At 43.6% G+C, this 18,990-nt stretch overlaps 1 protein-coding gene across 3 annotated transcripts in view; it reads left to right on the forward strand.

Moving 5' to 3' along the window:
- CCDC102B (coiled-coil domain containing 102B) overlaps positions 1–18,990 on the forward strand; it is a 408,868-nt gene that overhangs the window by 263,650 nt on the left and 126,228 nt on the right. For all 3 annotated transcript variants that reach the window (XM_085604165.1, XM_085604166.1, XM_085604167.1), the window contains one exon: positions 2,100–2,719. In XM_085604165.1, the coding sequence (XP_085460291.1) occupies positions 2,120–2,719 (600 nt within the window). In that variant the 5' untranslated portion in view covers positions 2,100–2,119. The remainder of the gene's footprint in view (positions 1–2,099; positions 2,720–18,990) is intronic.

The raw sequence follows: 18,990 nt of genomic DNA on the forward strand, positions 1-18,990 counted from the left end.
ACCCCTCCTAAGTCAGCATGCAGACCCCCAGGAGTCCTCAGTCCACAAGTAAAGAACTTCTGTCCTAAAGCATCTGTGACCAAATCTGATTTACTCACTTGAGCCCCTTATATCACTTTCATTCCAAGATAGATGATTCTAGTTCATATACCAGACGCAAAAGTGTCCACCAATCATTCATAGACAGTGTTGCTTTGCTGATTGATTCTCCTGCAATATATATAATTGTAACAATAACAACGTCCCCATCATAATATTCATTGTAGTTAGCTCCAGATCGCATTGAAGGCATGCAAATAGGAGCTAGGTAATATCTAACCAATAACCACTAAGACGTGGGCAGCTAGCAAACAAATGGATTGTAACAGATGATGGTAGTCCACATCTGTGTCACCTCTTCATACCTTCCATTTCAACGTACTCCATTTTGCTATCATTTCTGGAGTACAGTATAACATACACAGGGATTTAAGCTGCTAGAGCTTCAAACTGAAGGAAATGAACAAGGAATTTGTTAGGTTTAAAGCTTCTTCGATATCTACTGGCTGGAGTGGCTGCCCAATTTTAACACTACCTTTATGGACCCGGTCAGACTTATCATCTTCTCTGTTATCACTCATTGGGTTATATATAGAAGAAAATAGAGCAGCGCTCTGGCACATTTTGCAATGCTGGGCTGTGTAATTTCCAAAACGCAGGAATGCGCTGTATTCACAAGAATACGGCACAACCCTGTGTTTTCCCTTGTGCTAAAAATAGCTGCCTAGCGCCAACACAGACACCCTCGCCCCATTGCGTAAGGGATACTGCATTGCAGGGAATTATTGTTTATGTGCAGGAAGGTGTAGCTTTAATGCAACTTGCTCTCACTATGTCCAAAGAAGGAGCAAAAACAAGGGGAAATAAAAGTATTTCTCCTCATTGCGCCAATCTAACGCCTGCTATTGCATGGCGTTAGTTATTGGTGTGACCTCAGATTTTCAGATCCTTGTAAATCTGGGGCAGCGTCAAAAGGTAATAGGTGTAGTGGTGGAATGCCCACAGCAACACCCATTGCTTGCCCCTTTCACGCAGATACCTGCCAGAAAGAGTACCATATTTACAAAGCGAAGTTATGCCATGCAAAGTGGCTTAATGCTGCTTTGTAAATATGGTGCAGGGCATTGCACCATCCGAACATCGAAAATATGAAGTTCCAGTGGCACAATCCTCTTGTAAATATTCGCCAGTGTTTTATAAAATGTCCTGATTTATATCCTCTCTCTGGTAGAGTGTATACGTGTGGCGGCAACCTTCCCTGTTAGAAATGTACTCTAGACGAAGTTACCCACAGAATAGTCACATATTTCTAAGTATTTCGCGAAGCTTTTTTGCACGAGATCATGGTGATAATATAATCGCCCAACAGACTTTAATCCACTACGGTATATAAATGGGATCTCAATTAGAAATGTATCAAAACACACCATCAAACTTAGACGTGGAAACCCGAAAGGCATCTCCCATTCCAAACACCAGAGCCTGAATAGAACACCATATGTGTGTGAGACAAATTGGGCTGACAGGCTAAACATGCTAAACGTATCTCCAGCCAGTGGGTTAAGGATCCTGAGCCCACCTAGCTAATGACTGATGAAGGCTGGCCCAAATCTCACCCCGTCTTTGTTATTTATAGTCTTTTGCCACAAGAAAGGGTCTTGACTTAAGTTCAGGTGTTAACATGTAAAAGTGACATATTGCTTTTCTCATTGTTGTTGTAACCGATAGTTAGAATGAAATACTTTTCTTATCCTAAAATGTTACTTTCAAACGCACCCATAACTTGTAAAGCACAGTTTAATATTTTACTTCCATCTGTGTCTAAAAACAGAAAAAAAACTAAACATATAATAGATTTTTTTTCTGATTGATGGTTGTAAACCAAAATGTACTCTACCTTTGTGAATTTACAGATTGAAAAAATATCCATGTTTTTTATACTCCTGTGCTCTTTGAATTTTATATCACAACAGTGTCAGTGTGCTTTGTTTGTCATGTATTTATAGTTGGTAAAAAATTGTGCTTTACGAAACAAGTCACAATGCATTATTCCTTTGCAGGTGTGAAAATACTCAATAAAATGAACGTGAACTTCGAAAATGGACTAGAATTACACGGAGGATCACAGAAATTAAAAACCCTTACTTTTTCGTCAGGGTTACACAATGCGTTTGCAGATGGCAGTCAGCTGTCTGGAGAATTCTATGAAATGAAGCCCTCTGCACAGGTGATCCAACCATCTTCCACTCAGCACCCATGTCGTCACCTTGACGGCATTGGTGACTGGGACACACGTGAGATGCTGCACGCCCGTGAGCTAGAAGAAGTCAAATCTAGAGTTACACAGATGGAGAAGACCATGCGTTGGTGGTCTGACTGCACCGCCAACTGGAGAGAAAAATGGAGCAAAGTGCGAGCAGAGAGAAACAAAGCACGCGAGGAAGTGGGGCAACTACGATTACAACTCGAAACCACAACTAAGGAATTAAGTACAACAAAAAAAGAACTGCAAGAACTTATAATTGAAAATAAGGAGCTGAATGAGGAAGTTTGTAACAAAAATGAGTTTTTTTCAAAAGTTGTCAGTAGGAGTGGAGACGGTTGTCCAGTTGACATTGTGGGGCATCTTCATGAAATAAAGAACAACACAATCATTCATTTGGAAGACCTGGGCAACAGGGTAAGTACATTAAGAATGGAAGAATGTTTGTCAAATGAAAGTGTATTATATGGGAAACACCTTGTGCAACTGTTCACCTGCCTATTTGAAGGACACATTTTTGTTAGCTCTAAATAATTTAAGGCTGAGACCTAAAACGAAACAATTTAACATAACTTATACTTTCATGCAACAGAAATGAGAAAAAGGTGCTGTGCATGTTAAGCCCATAACAATTCAGATCGAAATTCAGGTAAGAAAAAAAAATTATAGTACCTTGAAATCAGTGTCGAGAAGCAATAGTTTATTTAGGTCAGAAATTATACAAATGTGGTAATTATATCTCCTGTAAATACTCAGCAGAAACTTAAGTGCATTTTTGTATGTATAGGAGGATTTAGTATGTAAATTAAAAGTATACATCACCTAAAATGTATCTTTTTGCATACGCACGATCATATCTGAGTTTTTGAAAGTATTTTGGATCTCCAATCTGTCCAGTTGAAAAATATTGCCAACAATATCTGAGAGCTGTAAAAAAAAATAAAGCCACACAATTTACAGAAACAGCAGATCTAAGACCATCCTACGCTTCCAGAAGAACACGTACTCACGTTCCATTTTTCTAACCTTGGAAACCTATCGAGCAAAGGCCCAAAGCACCACATTATATGGCGTAGAAATTTGGGGTTACAATGATACGACGAGGCTCGCAGTAATGGAGAATACATTCATCAGATCATTCCTCTCAGTAAGAACCCCCTTGGTCCCACTTTATTTTGACTCAGGGATGAAAAGAGTATCTGATTTGGTGCCCTTAAAACCACTACTATTCTGGATCCGTATCTAGACTTCTCCGGAATTAGCTGAATATAGAGACTCCTTGAGTGAAGTAAGGAAAATGGTTCATGACTTGGAGATATTATGGTGAAAAAAAATAGGTTTGATCAAAATGTGGGAAATGTCTGAATTACTATGTAAGGCAGAGAAGCAGGTCTTAAAACCGACCTACTGGTGTCTAGTGAGCAAGAAATAATATCCTGGGGCCCTCTGGGCCACCTTACAGAGCTGCTCTTGGCATTAAAATCTAGTCTGGTTTTTGAAAGCTTTATGGACAATATATCATCACCGTTGGCCAAGAGCTTGTTTATTAGATTTAGAACAGGCTGTTTGCCCCTTCGATCGTTCAGCAAAAATTGGAATAAAAGTGCTTCGTTTGATTCACGTCCCACTTGTAACATGAATTCTGAGACTCTTGACGATAATATGTTTGTATGTCCTGAATAACATGGTGTGCACATAAAATGGTTGCGCCTGATCTGTTTGGGCATGGAGGTACTACACTTTAGAGAGGCCAAACGAATATTGATGACTGACACACCTGGCCCGGTTGTTGTTTCTGTGAGTCTGTTCTTGTTCAATATTTAGATAAAGCAGGAGATGTTTCTGAAATCATTGTAAATGTTTGCATTTTAGTGTATGAGTTGTCCTGTGGAAGTCATTTTTAGTATTTATGCATTATGTACATAATTGTGTTTATATTGCTCATATTTATTGGCCAATTCTTTTTAAAAGCACTTTTTCAAACATTGCACTTTATACTATATCATGAGTTTTATATATCTTGGAACCTGTGGTTAATTCTAATTAATAATTTAGGCATTGCAGAGATAAGGTTGTCATTTTGAAGGATTATCTTGATATTCCCACAGAAACAACTGCAATGAAATTGCATTGCATGAGGTCTACTGGGATTACATTTTATGACTTCATTTTAATGATCTGATATATTGTATTATATTATATTTATGAATGAAGGATATTGAATGAAGAGAACTCTGTTATATGTATCACATGAATGTTTTGTAACTTTGATGATTATAAAACCCATAAAAAATCTCTGATTTGATTTGATACAATAACAGTACTTGGTGTGACAAAATATATGCATGCAAAAATGAAATAAAAGTAAAAAGTGGTCAAGATAATACAGTTGCATAGTGCGGCATACAAAAATGTGCTTTTCTTATATATACACTGATACTGTCATAAATATGTTTATTAAAATAAAAGATGAATTCTGAACACAGAATCGCTTTCTATCTGCCTTCAATATGCATTGATAATTAATCGTATACAACAACCAGCTTTAACTTTGCTGTTGGAGGGACTACACTTACATGCATTTGGTTAAAAAGAAAAAGGAATAATGGTTGAAGATACCCAAATTTATTATGGTGTCTGACCATTTGTTGTTTCTACAAATGACTTCAAAACAGAAAAAATCTTCTAGTTTGAAATGTGTTTTAAATTCAAAACATAAATATACGGAAGGTTTGTTCCACTGCCTTGTGCTCTACCGGAGTCTCTACTTGTTCGTGGAGAACCCCTCTCCACATGAACAACCTGTGCAGTGGTTTAAGGAAAAGCTATGTTGGATGGAAACAGAATCAGCTGTTCCTCCACTCTCCTGAAGCTACTCCTTAGAATGCATCCCTCCCCATCTAGGAGGGTACTGCTCTAAGGCCTGCCCACAGGTAATAATCATGTCGACTGCTTGCCCCCTGACTGGGGAAAAAGGAGTGTTGTGGCTTCTATATCTAGAATCATTGGAGAGTTGGCATCATCTATTCTCCCACCCAGCTCATTGCAGGGCAATGTTTCGGTGCTGCTGAAGGTTCCAATATGGAGAGAATGTGTTTGGAGTCTTAATAGGAGGACAAGATCCCTGTCTGTGGTGGACCAATACCACACCCTTTATGCCACCCATTGCTGATTGAAGAGGGTATCTGATGCTGAATTAAATTACTTGTGGAATGGCTTCTACTTACTTGCATTGATATTGGCCTTTTTTTTGTTGTGGATACTGCTGTATATTAACTGTACAGCTGAATATTTTCTTTTCTACTGTGGTATATTAGTAGCTGAAGGGTGCATCATTTAGGCACTCCAAGACTTTGTTCTGTTTTGCTGCAGATATGACACTTTTCTTGTGGTTGCACATTAGGGAATATTTCATTTTCTATTTTCTGGAGCTGACTGTTTACACTTGCTATGCATTCTATGTTTTTGATAACCAGAGGCTGAATTTACTTTTACTCTTCATCACCTCTACCACACACAAACTCTCTGCTGGCAGGTCATGAGTTGTTTATTGGAATTGGCGATACCGATGAGCCCCCTGTCTACTCTCAGCAGACTATGTGATGAGTCGACTGGCAGTGCTTCAATGAGGGTCCTTTCTTTAGGCAGATTTCCAACTCAACTGTAGAGGCTTGTTTGGTAAAGTATAGGAAAAAAGTAAACTTGTTTATTTCCCCAAAACAAATTGCAAAATAATGTTTTTATAAAATATTAATGTAACTTAATTTGAGACATTTATATTAAATGTAAACAAAATAACCAAATGTTATAGCACTATCACCTTAGTTTTTAATTTAATTTTCAATTAAACCTTTATTTAATTTAAATATAGTATATGAAATAAAAATTAATTTGCTGAAGATTAAATCAATTCCCACCTAAATTTAAAACAGAAAATATTACACGTTAACATTATTTTCTGTGGGGCTTTATTTTCAGTCCATGATTTCATTATTTTCTAAGGGAGGGTGTGGAAATACCAATGGTTAGCCATGTGTGGTGCTTGACTTACTCCAGCACTAAGCTGGAGTAATTTACTACTGTTTTGGTTTCCTTTTTGGCTGTAGAAACGTAAAACCTGAAAATTGTGAATAGAAATGGGCTTACACTTTTGCTGGTGGGTGCGTGGCCCTCACTAAACATCTCGCTTACTCTTCTTAAACCCCTCCTTACTCCTCTTTAAACCCTTACCAATGAGTAGGAAGGGTGCCCCTTTTTCCAGACACCCCACCTGGTCCCTTCCACATTTCCCACTAAGTTGCAAGTTTAAATGTGTGAGTATCTCTTCATAGAAAAGATAGAAAAGATTGGAGAGGTGGAGATGGAGATTTACACTCGTAGATTTCTGAAAATAATTGTATAGCAATTTAGTACTACTATTTTAGTACTACTAAATGTTCTACAAAATGCAGTTTGTGAATAGGCCGCAAAATGTATCAGCTCTTTTATTGTTAGTTATACAGCAAAGAAAAAAAGCAGCATGGATGTGAAGTAGTCTGATGGAGAATGCAAAATCGCAATTTACCAACATTATAATTAAATGTGTGAAACATTTATGAAAAGAGAAAAATAACTTTGGTGAGTCAATCGATTAAAAAAATAAGGTCTACAGAGGCATATAAAGGAATTCTTTGAAAGGCTCTATAGCAGATGTGTAATCTATTGCACACCTGAACTTGTTAAATATGTTATGAAAGAAGCTTAGAGACAAGTCAGCCGTGGGAGTGTTGTGAGAGACTATAACATATGTTTTTGCAGATTTCCTGCCACGATCTTGCCAGCAAATCCCTCGGTGAAGTAGCCCCTGCTCACGCTTGTAACATGGCCAAAGCTCAAGAAACACTTGGAAGAGGGTGCAGATTCACTGTCAGTGCTAAAAGACGTAAAGAAGTAAACGTGGAATAAAGGGACCAAAACATACTTAATGGTTTTTCAATAAAGCCAGTGAGGCCAACCATTTAAAAATATGTCAGCAGGCCCAACATAAGTCTAAAGAGAAAGGAAATATATCTGAGCAAATATTGTCAAAACAAGACTATTTAGTGGGTTTGGCAACAAAAGGTCAAACCAAGCAGTGAGTGAATGTGCTGATCTTGAACTTGGGAAGGGGACCCGTGTAAATAAAAGGTGTCTTCTCATTCAGTTGGTTTATCAGAGCTTAGGAGTGCCCAGTTGTGATCGCCTTAATGCTGAATTTGGGGAGAGTGCTTGGAATCACATTATCTGATCAGAGTTAGCAAACTCAAAGCACATACGTGCATTATGGGGACAGGAGGCACAATGTTTTGATGCATTGCGTAGTGTTCATCAAGGTCAGGCTAATGAAAGTAAAATTTCACTAGTCACGGGTGGAAGACGAGGAGGCAACCTCAGGAGGTCTGAGCAAGGAGTATTTGTGGAGACAAAAAGCTCTCCGTTGCACCTGGCACTATCAATTGCAGAGAAGACAGCAACTTTATCAGATCCCTTCTAGGACAGATTCTGCTAAAGTATTGTGCAGTCGGATTCCCACTTTTTGTGTTTGGCAGAGTTTATGTTCCACAATCATGTTAGCAAAATCCCTTACTTCAGGTTTTGCAACCAAGCTATGTGGAGCTAGAAGGGCTGCTGATCTGGTTCTGCAGAATTTGGTTTCCACAAACGCAGTAAAAAAGATACATGGAAGTCTCACAAGTTAGGTTCCTTCAGACTCAATTCAATTCAATAGAGACTTTATTCGGTTATATTTCACACCATAAAAGTGCACATATATACAATGCGATTAAAACCATTATTCATACTATTACAATAATTCATAGTCACATACAATAATCATATTACACGTAGTCCATTGCCAATAACTTGATCCAGATACATGGTAAAGTGCAGATAGTAAGTGCAACATCATTGGTCTAGGCAATTCCTTAATTTGACGGTTAATTTTAAAAATTCTTTAGCCTGTAAGACACTATCGCTGTACAAAAGCTGCAAATAGAAAAAGGCAGGTTTGATTTGGTTAAAATTAAGTTTCCTTAAGAGTGCTACAAGATAACGTTTGCGGGGATATTCATAAAACCTACATAAAAACATAAAATGCAGCATATCCTAAGGAGACTTCCCGTCGCAGCCACAGGGTGCTGTAACCTTATTAAAAATGTCTGACTTTGGTCGAATTAAAAGATGATGGAAGATGTCAAATCTAAACCTAGTCAACAAGAATTTCTCATGAGAGGTGAAATTACTCATTACATATGGCTCCATGCTTTCACAAGTTTTTAACATCACATATTTCCTAATTCTTGGTTTCATAAGCTCCTCACTTTCCCTTTGAGCCAACTTGTCCTTATAGAAGGCTTGTTTGATTGCTGTTATATCCCAATTTACAATTCCGCTAGGATTTTCAAACAAATTCAGGCGGCCTAGCCTGGAAAAGCAGGTTTTCAGATATTTTAACCAGGGGACACGCATGTGTTTGTCCTGAGATACAAGATCTCTTACAATCAAGTGGGTAAGAGGTATGTCCTGATTTATCCACAGTTTCACCCAACAAATCAGAGGCCTTAAGGAAAAAATATCACTTAGATACTGGATTCCCAGTTCTTCATGTACTGTCAGGTTGGGTGTACTGGTGGGGACACAAAGTAGACGTTTTAGGAAATAGTTTTCGACAACCTGCAACGGTTCTCCAGCCACATATCCCCAAAGTTCGCTACCATATGCAGCTGTAGCAACAGATTTGGCATTGTAAAGCTTAATCATTGCGTTAGTTGGCTTCTTACCCAGTTTTGTCGCAAAGTTAAAAACAGAAGCATTAGCCCTTGTCAGTTCACCTTTCTTTTTGGCCAGGTGTGGACCCCAGGTAAGCTTGGTATCAAACAGGACACCAAGATATGAGAATGTTTCTGTGACTGGTATTGGCACATCATCCAATTTAAAAATAAAATTCTTTTTGGGTTTATGGCCAATATGCATTATGTATGATTTGGAGTTATTGACCAATAGATTTCGGTCAGACATAAAAATGTTAAAAGCATTTAGAAGCGCCTGGAGTCCCTTCTCCGTTCTTGAAATTAAAACCGCATCATCTGCATATAAAAGAACTGGAATACCCCGCCTGCCGACTCTAGGGCAGTCTGCCTGTACATTCTGTAGATAATCATCTAGATCATTAATATACAAATTAAAAAGGAAGGGGGCAAGAATGCAACCCTGACGCACTCACTTCTTTATGTCGAAATTACCAGTGGTATCCCCGTTTACAGAATATCTGACGTTAGCACTTGTATTACTGTGCATATCCACCAGAAAGTCAACTATCCCTGGATCCACACCTTTCTCCCTCATGGACCTCCACAGCCCCCCCCTGTTAACACAGTCGAAGGCTGAAGAAAGGTCCATGAAGGCAAGATGGACAGTTCCCCTCTGTACAGTGGTATATTTGCTCAATACAAGGAAGAGGTTAAGGCACTGGGTTATGGTGGAGCGCCCCCCACAGAAACCATACTGAGAAATCGACATGATGTTATTTTCAGTCGCCCAGCGTGTTATTCTCTATAGTAGAATTCTCCCCATAATTTTGACCATGGAGTCAATTAATGAGATTGGCCGGTAGCAGTGAGGACTGCCCTTATCTCCTTTTTTGAAAACGGGAACAATCGTTGATAGTCCCCAGGAGATAGGACGGCCCACTTTGGCAGCTGTATTAAATACTGCAGCCAGGATAATAATAATAATAATAATACTGGATTTTATAAAGCGCGAACAGCTACCTCGCGAGGAGGTGTCCCGGCGCTAGAAGAACCATAGAAGACCTGGGGCGGAGATGGAAGACCTAGCGTGGCTGTGAGAAGAGCCAGGTCTTTAGCATCTTCTTAAAGCAGTGTTCAGATGGAGCTTGCTGGATTGCTTGAGGTAGAGAGTTCCACAGAACAGTGGCGTTTGCTGAAAAGGTTCGTCCGCCAAGGCGGGCCTTTTTTGCTCATGGGACAGCCAGTAAGACACGGTCATTTGACCGTAGTGCCCGACTTTGGGAATATCTTGGGAGGCGTTTTTTTAGGTAAAGTGGGCAGGAGCCATGCAGAGATCTGAACGCAAGTGTCAGAGCTTTGAATTTTATCCGGTTGACCACAGGGAGCCAATGCAGGGTTCGAAGATGCGGAGAGACTGACTGCTTGAAAGGAATTCGCAGTAGCAGCCTCGCAGCCGCATTTTGAACTACCTGCAGTTTATGGGTTAGGAATTTTGGGAGGCCCAGGTAGAGGCCATTAGCATAGTCAAGCCGTGAGGTGACTGTTGCATGGACTACCAATTTCCTACAGCTCTCTGGTAGAAGTTTAAGAAATTTTCGGAGGTTTCTTAGTTTACTCAAACAGCAGCCAACCACTTGTTGAATATGGGAAGTAAAAGACATTCTATTATCCCATCTCACTCCAAGGTTTTTTGCCGAGAGACTGGGCGAAGGGGGGGAGCCCATCTCCGTCGGCCACCATAGCTCTGGGGCGGGGGTGGGACCTTTACCGAAAAAGATAACTTCGGTTTTATTGGCATTTAGTTTTAACTTGTTGATATTCATCCAGTGAGCAATGTCCTGGAGACAGCCTTTAAAGTTTGCGAAGGATCCCTGTGTCATCTCAGAGTAAGGAAATACCAACTGGGTGTCGTCGGCGTAGGAAATTGCCTTAACACCCCAGTTGGCAATTAGCGTAAAAAGGGGGGCCAGATAGACATTAAACAAGAGAGGGCTCAGGGCCGAGCCCTGCGGGACTCCACAGTTGAGGGTTTTAGGTGTGGAAGAAAACGTCCCAAGTGCCACCTTCTGCGTTCTCTGAGATAGGTAAGAGTTTATCCACTTCAGCGCGTTGTCTTGAATGCCTATCTCTGCCAGTCGACTAAGTAGTCTAGCGTGGTCCACCGTATCGAAGGCGGCCGACAGATCCAGGAGTACCAGCATAGCTGAACGTCCAGCATCCATCGACCACCTCACTGACTCGGCTACCTCTAGGAGCGCTGTTTCTGTGCTGAAGCCGGGTCGAAAGCCAGATTGAGTTTCATGGAGAATGTTGTTAGTCTCCACGAATTTACTCAATTGGCGTTGTATCACTTTTTCCAGCATTTTACCCGGGGCGGCTAACAGGGATATTGGGCGGAGATTCGTGAGGTCATCTGGGTCCCCGTTAGGTTTTTTCTTTAGGGGAAGCAGAGTGGCATGCTTCCAAACGTCGGGGAAGATTCCTGACGTAATGGAAGAATTCCAGATACTCTGAAGTGTGGGCGCTACAGAGTCCGCTATGGTGCTCCACAGTTTAGCAGGGCAGGGATCATCAGGGGAGCCGGATTTACAGCGGCTGAGTTCTTGCCTCACCTCGTTCAGAGAGGTAGGCGCGAACTGGGTGAGGGTTCCTCCTGACTCGCCATTATTCGCTGTGTCCTGTTTCACCGTACTTATTACTGGGCCAAAGGAGTCATATACTTTTTTAATTTTAAGATCGAAGTATTCTGAAATTTGCTCACAGAGTAATGGTGTGGGAACAACCTCTCTTTCAATGCATTGAGGTTTGAAGAAGGACTGCACTACTTTGAACACTTGTTTGCTGGACTGTTCTGCCTGTATGATTGAGTCCGCATAGAAGCGCTTTTTATTTTTCCTAATGGCTTTGCGGAATTTTTTTAATGCTTCCTTATATCTTGTTTTTTCTTCTAAGCCATAGTTTACTCTCCAGAGTCTTTCCAGTTGTTTACAGGCCGCTTTCTCCTCTCTAAGTTCCTGCGTAAACCAGGGGGCTGAGGGGGATTCTCTTTTTGATAGGGCCCGAGAGGCTGGGGCAATAAGAGAGACCATCCCTCCTATCCACTCGTTGAGTAGTACGGCATCCAAATTGGGATTATTTGTCAAGGGGGGAGTGGATTGTGCCAAGACCGGGGACATAGACTCAGGGGTCAGTTTTTTCCATTGTCTTTTCATAAAGTAACATTTGCTAGGTGCCTTGGTTTCACTACGAATGTTCAGAGTGAATGGGACAAGTGAATGATCTGACCATATCAAAGAGAGAGGTTTTTCGGACCGCACATCTTTGATATTAGCAAAGATGAGATCAATAGTATGGCCCCCAGTGTGTGTGGGGCCTTTATTGATCAGTCTAAGGCCGGCAGCGTCTAGCGTTGTACGAAGCATCTCTGCAATAGCGCAGTCTACTTTATCCATGTGGATATTAAAATCACCTACCACTAAGAAAAGGGGGTGGAGGAGCGAGCTCTGCACTATAGTGTCCAATAGGGTAGTAAGAATAGGGTCTACACTAGCCGGGGGGCGATATATCACTAGTCCTGCTAGTGAGAGCTGAGGGCTCACTTGGAAGCAGAAGTGAAGACCTTCAATTCCTTGAATAGTCATGGCAGCCGAAGATGTCAGTACTAGATGCTCTTTGAAAATGATAGCTACGCCACCGCCTCTTTTTGTCCCAGGCCGGTTGGCGAGGCATATTTTAAATCCCGAAGGGATGGCAAGAGCGATAGAGGTCAGGTTGTCCTCTTTAATCCATGTTTCAGTAAGGAACAGGATATCCCAATCCTTCTCTTGTAGTAGAAGCCAGACCTCATCTGTATGTTTGACGAGGGATCTACAGTTTAATAGGCCCGCCCTGAGGTTAGTTTGAGGAGGGGATTTAGGGTTGGGGGGTGTTGCAGGGGCAGCGTTATCAAACGTTATCCTGCAACTGCTACAAGTTTGGGCGGGGTCAAAGGTTGCTGGGTCTATAGAGTGAGGGCAGCAGTTGGATGGTGGGTTAAGTGCCTTTAGATCCTCACCTGACCAAGATATCTGTCCACCATATGTTCCAATTTCGGCAGCATGTCTGGCCCCGGCCGCAGTCTGGTCGCGGACGGGCGCAGACGGGCTTGCCTTAGGCGCGCCTTCGGCGCGCAAACGGCGCGCCCGCTGCGCTCGTCCGCTGCGCGACCGGAAAAGGCACATGTTAAAAAGGAAATGGATGATAGGAAGGGGCGTGGCCTGATGTTGGTGGGCGTGGCCTCTGTGTCCCGGAGCTGGCGGCAACACAAACAATCAGGTAAGCCGCGGCAGCGTTGGCAGCTGCAGCGCGCTAATGCCAGGGGAGAATGAGGTAAAAACGTAATAAAACACAGTAAATACACTCAAATGTTAAAAGCACAAAGCTACTCTCCCGGCTTCCGCCTCAGGAGGTCTAAAAGTTCTGGGACGCGCTAGCCAATCAGCGCGTTTTAAATGCCCAGCGTCGGAGGGGGCGTGGCCTGATGTTGGTGGGCGTGGCCTCTGTGTCCCGGAGCTGGTGGCAACACAAACAATCAGGTAAGCCGCGGCAGCGTTGGCAGCTGCAGCGCGCTAATGCCAGGGGAGAATGAGGTAAAAACGTAATAAAACACAGTAAATACACTCAAATGTTAAAAGCACAAAGCTACTCTCCCGGCTTCCGCCTCAGGAGGTCTAAAAGTTCTGGGACGCGCTAGCCAATCAGCGCGTTTTAAATGCCCAGCGTCGGAGGGGGCGTGGCCTGATGTTGGTGGGTGTGGCCTCTGTGTCCCGGAGCTGGCGGCAACACAAACAATCAGGTAAGCCGCGGCAGCGTTGGCAGCTGCAACGCGCTAATGCCAGGGGAGAATGAGGTAAAAACGTAATAAAACACAGTAAATACACTCAAATGTTAAAAGCACAAAGCTACTCTCCCGGCTTCCGCCTCAGGAGGTCTAAAAGTTCTGGGACGCGCTAGCCAATCAGCGCGTTTTAAATGCCCAGCGTCGGAGGGGGCGTGGCCTGATGTTGGTGGGCGTGGCCTCTGTGTCCCGGAGCTGGCGGCAACACAAACAATCAGGTAAGCCGCGGCAGCGTTGGCAGCTGCAGCGCGCTAATGCCAGGGGAGAATGAGGTAAAAACGTAATAAAACACAGTAAATACACTCAAATGTTAAAAGCACAAAGCTACTCTCCCGGCTTCCGCCTCAGGAGGTCTAAAAGTTCTGGGACGCGCTAGCCAATCAGCGCGTTTTAAATGCCCAGCGTCGGAGGGGGCGTGGCCTGATGTTGGTGGGCGTGGCCTCTGTGTCCCGGAGCTGGCGGCAACACAAACAATCAGGTAAGCCGCGGCAGCGTTGGCAGCTGCAGCGCGCTAATGCCAGGGGAGAATGAGGTAAAAACGTAATAAAACACAGTAAATACACTCAAATGTTAAAAGCACAAAGCTACTCTCCCGGCTTCCGCCTCAGGAGGTCTAAAAGTTCTGGGACGCGCTAGCCAATCAGCGCGTTTTAAATGCCCAGCGTCGGAGGGGGCGTGGCCTGATGTTGGTGGGCGTGGCCTCTGTGTCCCGGAGCTGGCGGCAACACAAACAATCAGGTAAGCCGCGGCAGCGTTGGCAGCTGCAGCGCGCTAATGCCAGGGGAGAATGAGGTAAAAACGTAATAAAACACAGTAAATACACTCAAATGTTAAAAGCACAAAGCTACTCTCCCGGCTTCCGCCTCAGGAGGTCTAAAAGTTCTGGGATGGGCGCCCAAAAGTGTAGATCAGACTTATACAAGTCTGGGGGGATCCCATCAGGCCCTGGGGCTTTTCTAGCAGTAAGTCCTTCAATGGCCACCATAACTTCACCGTTAGTAAACCTAATAGCACCTCCCCTAGCATCAAGCAATTTCTCAGTTGTAACAGGTAACCCAGAAGAGAATAATTGTTTGAAGTGAAGTTCCCACTCTTCCTTGGTAATACAACAGTCCAGACCATTACCCGGGTCTTCTGCCAGGAATGGTTTTTTAATTATTGTCCAAAATCTAGTGCTGGATTTTAAGGTAGAGGGATCAAGTAACTCATTCCACGCTTCTACTCTTAGCGACTCCTTATGGGATTTAAGAATGGACTTATATTCTCTACGGCACAGTTTGATATTTTCCTGCACTCTCGGAATAGCTGCCAGTGCTTGCCTGAGGTTACGAGCAGCTTTGGAGCAATCATGATTGAACCATCTTGGCCCACATTTTTCCACACTCATCTTTGCTGGAACCAACATCAGTTCTGACACCTTCTCCGACAGATTTTGATAAGCAGTGAGAACCCGTCGTGGGTCTGCCCCCACCTGAGTGCAGTTCACAATATCCTCAGTACATGTGTCTGCAATGTTTTTATACAGTAAATCTGGAGTCACCCTTGACCATTTAAGTCGCCGCCTCCCATCTGTGGTGCCCAGCCTCCCGGAGTTACATATCTGTCTTTCCTTAGTAAACCAAGGTCCCTTCAGACGGATTGTTAAAGGATTATGGTCACTGAATTCGCTTGGGACAATATCAAACGAATCAAAAAAAGGCAGCAGTGTCGCTGATAACAGCATGTGATCAATAAAGGTGCCCCTCCCATGCCCCTTAAAGGTGGGAGTATCAAAACATTTAAATAGATCCCTGAGTGTCATGGCCAGGGAGAGGTCCAGGTTATCAAGGAGAGCATTGCATAGTTCCCCAGCCATTGTGTGATCCAGGTGGAGTCCCTCCATACGCTCACAACTTAAATCATTTATGCATTTGTGCAGAGGGTCTCCACACAAGTGGACTTTGAGATCCCCCACAATCATGAGGTTGTGATTAAAATCCTTTAGAGAGGAAATGAGAAAAGCATGCAGGACAGGTACGGAGTTAGATACTGAAGTGACATTGGCAGCATTATAAAAATTCACTAAACATACTCGGCAGTGTTCCCCATTTAAAACCAAACCCATCATACCAGGATCATTTGCATCAATTCTACTGATTTTACAGGTAACAAGGATAGAAACAAAAATCACCAGTCCACCCTTAGGTCTGCCTCTTAATGATGGTGTGGCCGGGACATAGAAAGCCTTGTACCCTTCTAGAAAAAGATCACATTCAACCAGCCATGTCTCTTGTAGGCAGATAACTTTAAATTGCTTAATGTAGTTGACCCAATTTATGTCTGCCATTTTTGCAGCCAACCCCGCAATGTTCCACGAGACAACATTGCTACCACAGTTTTTATCCTGTAAGTTCAGAATAGGTACCAATTCATCTGAGGTTGAGATGCCCTGACCCACAGGGATCTCATGTCAGTCACACATGTCCAGGCCAGATAGAAGGTCGTACCTGTTCTGTGTGTTGATGTTAAACCCAGAATTGGGTTGGGCCAAAAAATTAGGTCTATTCTGTGTGTTGGTAACATTTCCAAATCCCCTCGGATTAACAATATTATACTGAAAGCGGGTGTCCATGACCTGGGTCAGAGTTTCAGCCACTGGACTAAACAACCTTTGTTGGGGGGAGTTATGACAGAGATGGGCATAGAAGTACCCCAGAGGTCTAACACATATACTGCTCTCATTATATATCAGTGACGAAGGTTTTAAGAGAGCGGTGGCCACATGTTGGGGATGTTTGAAGTTCACAACAATGCAGTCTCCGCTTCCCATTTTTTTCGATGGGCCCACCCAGTTCACCCGCCTGACTGCCACTATCTGATCGGAATATGCAATTGGGAAGCCACAGTTTTTATTAAGCCATGACACTGTTTTGTTTTTAAGTGAGGCATGAGACTCGTCATAGGATGAGGCAGGATGAGTACCGCAGGGTGGGACATTAGTTAGGACTACCACAAATGGCGCACAGTCAGGCGGTAGGTTAAGATAGCGTTTACTCCTGTGCGGCCTGCTATCTGTTCCCTGTCTTGAGACAGGGTTAGATTGAATATGTGGATCCATTGTTACTTGGGTGGCTGGTGTGGTTGCTTTTATTGGTGCCCTACTCATGGTGGTAGGTACTGCCGTCGTATTAATGGAATTTGACTGAGTTTTTCCCCGCACCGTCCCTGCCTGTCTGCCTTCCCCAGGGTTATCCCTTAATCCAGTAACTGCAGCCTGGCACGAAGATACCAGGCCACCAAGCCTGGACACCTCAGCTGTTAGAGTGTCTATCTTGGTGGTTAAAGGTCTGATAGCCTCCTCTACCTTAGATTCCAATTTAGACTCGAGGTTTTTTAAGAGGGCAACCAGTTGTGCAATATTAGCATTTAAGTTATTCTCCTTGTTTCCAGTAAACACAAAGGGATTATTAAGTGGGACATTAACAATAGCAGAATCTACAGCAGTTGTTTTTTTCTTCTGTTTCCCACCCCCTTTTATCTGTGTTTGCCTACAGTTGCGTACCGGCCTTATAGCTGGCAGAACTTCCTCCAAATCCTCACTGGATGTGTCTTGGTGTTCTAAATGGACCTCAGCCCTTACCACATTCGGTGTGACCGGGTTTTCTCTAGCAGCACCATTGACGCTGGCCTCTCCCTCAGCGACCATCGCTATCAGAGGCGGCGTCTCAACCAGTGCTGTTGCAGGGGACCCTTTCCCTAGAGATGCCCGACGTTCACTGTTGATCTGAGTGAGTTTTTTTACCATGTAATTGTCAATAGTACTATGGCCCGTTGCAGTTTTATCATTTTTTGCCTTAGACATCCTAAATAGAAACAATACGTGTTTAAGTTGCAATGCGACTATACTTAAATGTTAAACACAATTAAAGTCTCACTTGTTACTTTAAAAAAGAAGGGTCAGTTCACAAAATCCAGGGTCTCGGGCCCAGCCCAGTCTCTTCAGGCCTCTGAGGGCCACAGAGGGCCCGCCCTTGTCCCGGGCTTAGCCCGGCGCCGCCCGCGCGCGTCCCGCGACGTGGAGGGAGCCACGGTCTTTTGTGCACCTCCGGGCGCGTAGGTGGCATCAGGGCGTCAGGGCCCTCAAACAAGTCTGGGGATTGTAGTCTCCCCCGCTCTCGGCCGCGAAATGCAGTAGCGGCGGCGGGGGAGACACGCAGCAGGAAGGAGCCCAGTAGCGGTGAAAAGAAAGCTGGGCCGCAGGGCAGAGCAGCGATAAAGTCCCCCAGCACGTAAGCAGGCTTCAATTTTTCGAATTTCCCGCTCCCCAGAGGGAGCCGCGGTCTTTTGTGCGCCTCCGGGCGCGTAGGTGGCGTCAGGGCCCGCAAAGAAGTCTGGGGATTGTAGTCTCCCCCGCTCTCGGCCGCGAAATGCAGTAGCGGCGGCGGGGGAGACACGCAGCAGGAAGGAGCCCAGTAGCGGCGAAAAGAAAGCTGGGCTGCAGGGCAGAGCAGCGATAAAGTCCCCCAGCACGTAAGCAGGCTTCAATTTTTCGGACTCTCCTGCTCATGGCCAAGTCCAACAGTCCATCTCTGTCTAGAGCTAGCAGGTTTGCACTGACATCAACCTCCACCTGTGTCAGCTCCGGCACCTCATTTATCAGTTGCCTCCTGCACTCTGCAGCTTCGAGGGATGGTCTAGAGTCTTCCTGTGACAGGGTATTCAAAGCAAGAAGAGAATAGCATTTTATTGATGTTCGATTAATTAAAATCATTACATCTTGGCACACATATGGAATAAAAAGAGAAGAAAAAATAAAAGGGTTATTTCAAACAGCACTGGACATGGCAATAGGTTCATTCATATTCTCTTATCACCTAGAGCCTAAAATTGCATTGTCCAATCATCCCATCATAGAGTGACCCACTGCCCACCTCTAACATCCCTTTCCCCAAAACAAAAAACAAAGCACTAATAAGCAGACTACCGAGTTGTGGCAGGTGATCTTCTGTCCAGGTAAGGCACTTGGCAAGACACAGGCTGGCATTTTCATAACTAAGATGATTCAT

This window comes from Triturus cristatus, chromosome 5_1 (genome assembly GCF_964204655.1).
Source record: "Triturus cristatus chromosome 5_1, aTriCri1.1, whole genome shotgun sequence".
NCBI lineage: Eukaryota > Metazoa > Chordata > Amphibia > Caudata > Salamandridae > Triturus > Triturus cristatus.